This window comes from Elephantulus edwardii, unplaced genomic scaffold (assembly GCF_000299155.1).
Source record: "Elephantulus edwardii isolate Elephantulus edwardi_28Jun2011 unplaced genomic scaffold, EleEdw1.0 scaffold00003, whole genome shotgun sequence".
Lineage (NCBI taxonomy): Eukaryota > Metazoa > Chordata > Mammalia > Macroscelidea > Macroscelididae > Elephantulus > Elephantulus edwardii.
In genome coordinates this window covers 1,399,841-1,403,218 of record NW_006399753.1, presented here as the reverse complement: position 1 = coordinate 1,403,218, position 3,378 = coordinate 1,399,841, and the positions used below count along the sequence as shown (strand labels likewise).

Below are 3,378 nucleotides of genomic sequence, written 5' to 3'. Positions count from 1 at the left end.
CCCGGCTGAGACGCGGTGCAGACGCGAAGGCTGGGCTGTCGGCGAGGGTTGCTGGCGCCGAGGTTCGGACAGTGAGTTCCCGGGCGGGGCGCTGGACGCGGGCGTGGGAGGGCGATGGCCGCGGAGGAGGCAGCGGGGCCGCGTGGAGCCGGTGCCTGGGACGCGGGATCTGGGTCGGGAGCTGCCGGGAGCCCGAGCTGGGAGCTGCGCGAATGGAGAGCCCACCATGAAGCTCCGGGGGCCGTGACCCCAGCGTGGGTTGAGGACCCGGCAGGAAGGGGCCGGCTGTGGCGGACAGTGGAGGCGCCCTGTCCTGACATGGAAGGCAGGCAGTCGAGGTGCGGGGAGCCCACTGAGCCGCTGGCCGGTCCCTTTGGGCGCCCCGGGAGCTCGCGGGGCTTGCACCATGCAGCCACTGGTTGTCTCAGAGCACAGGGGACAGTCTCCCGCGGGCACTGAGTGCCGCTGGGGCTCCCTCTGAGGGCATACTGCCCCTCTGGTGTCTCGTCCACTCCACTTCCCCCGGCTGGGCCACGGGAGCACCTGGTGCCGGTGTGGACAGGGTGCTGGCCGGCCCTAACGCTCTCTGTACGTCAGAGCTGAGGGCTCCCCCACAAACCCCATCTTACGAAGCAGGGCTCTTCCCGCCAGGGATGGGCTTGGCACTGCTGAGGTCAGCCCAGCCTGAGGTCAGCCCAGCCCGGGCAGGGGACCACACCCTTCTCAAGACCCTGCCCACCCCCCCTGCAGTCTCTGGCTCCCCACTCCCAGCCCCCCTCCACTGCTGTTCAAGTGGGGCCAGCTGGCTTGGCAGAAGGCCCCAGCCTCCCACCCTGTGTGCCACCTGGCCACGTGCAAAAAAGGGAACCATGTGCTGCAGGCCCCTCCAAGTTCTTTCTGCACCCAGTGCCGGGCCTCTGTCTGAAGGAGGGTCCTGGGCAGGTCTGGAACAGCCCCCCGTGCTTGCACCCGGTCAGGAGAGCAGGTTGCCTAGATCTCCCAACCACAGAATAGGGGCATCAGATGAACTGCCCACTACTGTCTTTAGGGAACCCCTGTGACACCCACTGGGGTCCTGCCAACACAAAGCTGCACTGAATGCTATCAGCCTGCTGGGTAGGGTACCCTTTGCCTCCACACAGAGCTGGTCCTCACAAGGCTCCCACACCTAGTGACCCCACCCCCAGAACCCCGGGTCCCTGGGCTGAATCTCCCTCCTGGTTGTGGGGCAGCCTTGGTTTTCCATGTCTGTGGTTCATCCAGAGGTGGGGGGAAGCTGTGTGGCGGTGTCTGAGCTGGGAGAATGTGTTAATGCCAGCACCACCCCCTCATCAGGCCTGGCTCCCTGTCTACAAAGTGGGGCATCAGCTGACGGCCCCAGCTGCCCTGCCTCCACCAGGAGGGAGCCTGAGCCCAGGGCCTCTGACTTGCTGTGGACCCCAAGCAGGGCAGGCCTCCGGCTGTGCACGCATCCCCGGACTCCACCTCTCCAGAATGAAGCCCATCTTCCTGGTGCTGCTGGCTGCCCTGTTGGGAGTGGACCAAGGTGAGCTTCCTGGACACCCAGGCCTTTTTTTCTGAGCAGTGGTCCACGTTCCATCGAAGCTGTTCCACGGGATGCCTGTGGGGTGGGCGGCCCTTCTCCAGGGGAGGGTCGTTCTAACTGCTACCACCAGCCCCATCATCACCATGGCCTGGGAGTCCCCGAGGCCCTGACCTTTCCGCAGCAGCTCAAGGCCAGCCACTCCAGCAGACCTGCAGACAGTGGCCACCAGGTGTCTGTGGTTGACAAGTCCCTCCCTCACAGTCCCTGCTGTCCTGATGTGCTTCTCATGCGAGAATCAGAAGAGCAACTACCACTGCTTGAAGCCTACCCTCTGCTCCAGCTTCGACAAGTACTGCGTGACGGAGACCAAATCTGGGGGCATTGGTGAGAGGGGAGGCCGCCCATGCTGCTCCCTTGGGGCCTGGCTGCCAGTGCCCACTGACAGCCTCATTTTCCTGCAGGGGATCTGGTGAACTTTGGCCAGACTGTGACCAAAGGCTGCTCCCAGACCTGCCCCACCACCGTCAACCTGGGCCTGGTGTCGGTGAATCGGTACTGCTGCAAGAGCTTCCTGTGTAACTACAGCGCAGCTGGCGGTGGGCCTAAGATCAGCACCACGGTGCTGGGCCTGGGGGTCCTACTCAGCCTCCTGGTGGCACTGCTGAGGCCGGGCCTCTGACTGCTGGCTCTGGCGCCCTGCACCCTGCCCTACTCAGGAAGGAAAGCCAGCTCGCCCAACCCTGACGCCCAGCCTGTCCTGCCCCTCCTTGCTGGGCCCCAGGGCTGGGACTCACATTCACACTTATCCTTACTTCTGAGGAAATGGTGTGAGCTTCTTTGGGGCTCTGGAAAAATGTGTTCCCTCAGAGCCTGAAGGTCCTGCAATCAGTGCAGAGGGCACCCAGGCACTGTCTGCTCCTAGCTGGCCTTCCAGGAGTGAAATCTGTGGGTGCATGAGAGTGTCCTTGTGGGTGTGTGTGGGGCTGCTATGAAGTGGCTGTTTGTAATGGGCCGGCCAGGTGCCCTCGCTGTGTGCCTAGAATTATGCACAGGTGTCCTTAGGCAAGTGAGTATGGGGGGGGGTCTCTGCTGCAAGAAAGGGAGTCCACCCCCTTAGTCCATGCTTTCTGGTGTCCCCACCTCACTTCTTCACATCAGAGGTGACCTTTGGGGACAGCAGTTCCCACTCAGCCATCTGCTCAGATTTACACAACCATCTGAGCCCCTTCCCCTCCCCACCCCCATGAGCCCACTCGAGCCCCTGCTTCCTCAGTGCCTCAAATAAACAGATGTATCCACCATGTCGGCTCTGCAGACTGGCCCTCAATGCCCCGCACACCCTGGTCCTTGGAGATGGTGCAAGAGAAAAGCCCCCATTGGAGGGGGCTGTTGGTCAGGCACCTCTGCTGAGGGTGGGGTGGCCCAGAAGGACCTTCCTCTGCAGGAGGAAGAGGAGCCAGACAGAGAGCAGAGGTGTCAGACAGAGTGAGTCCCCACATCCTGGCCTGCATCGGAGGAGGGGTGCAGAAGGCCAGTGGGACCGGAAAGGCAGAAGACTGCACCAAGCAATGCCATTCATGCAGGATATGGGGTCAAGGTCCCCACTTTTGTCTACAAACCGTACTGCAGCAGGAACAGGAAGCGAGCCTCAGCTGCTAGGTGGCTCTGGGGTCCTAGTGGTTGTTCACGCCAAGGGGCCTCTAATGGGGGCAAGTCTTGGGCCAAATGTACCCACCTCCTTCTGCTCTGCGGGCTGGCTGATGTCAATACAGGGCTGAGGTGGGTCTCTGGGCCTGAGGCCTCACTGTGCGGCCCTCAAGGTGTGGAGGTGA

The 3,378-nt window shown here is 62.7% G+C and overlaps 1 protein-coding gene across 1 annotated transcript; it reads left to right on the top strand.

Annotated features, from left to right (window-relative positions):
* The first annotated feature begins 114 nt into the window (after positions 1-114).
* Positions 115-2,225, top strand: LY6E (lymphocyte antigen 6 complex, locus E). The gene is made up of 4 exons (XM_006879438.1): positions 115-338; positions 1,494-1,546; positions 1,808-1,930; positions 2,008-2,225. The coding sequence occupies exons 1-4, from the start codon at positions 115-117 to the stop codon at positions 2,223-2,225; spliced, it is 618 nt and encodes a 205-aa protein (XP_006879500.1).
* The last annotated feature ends 1,153 nt before the right edge of the window (positions 2,226-3,378 follow it).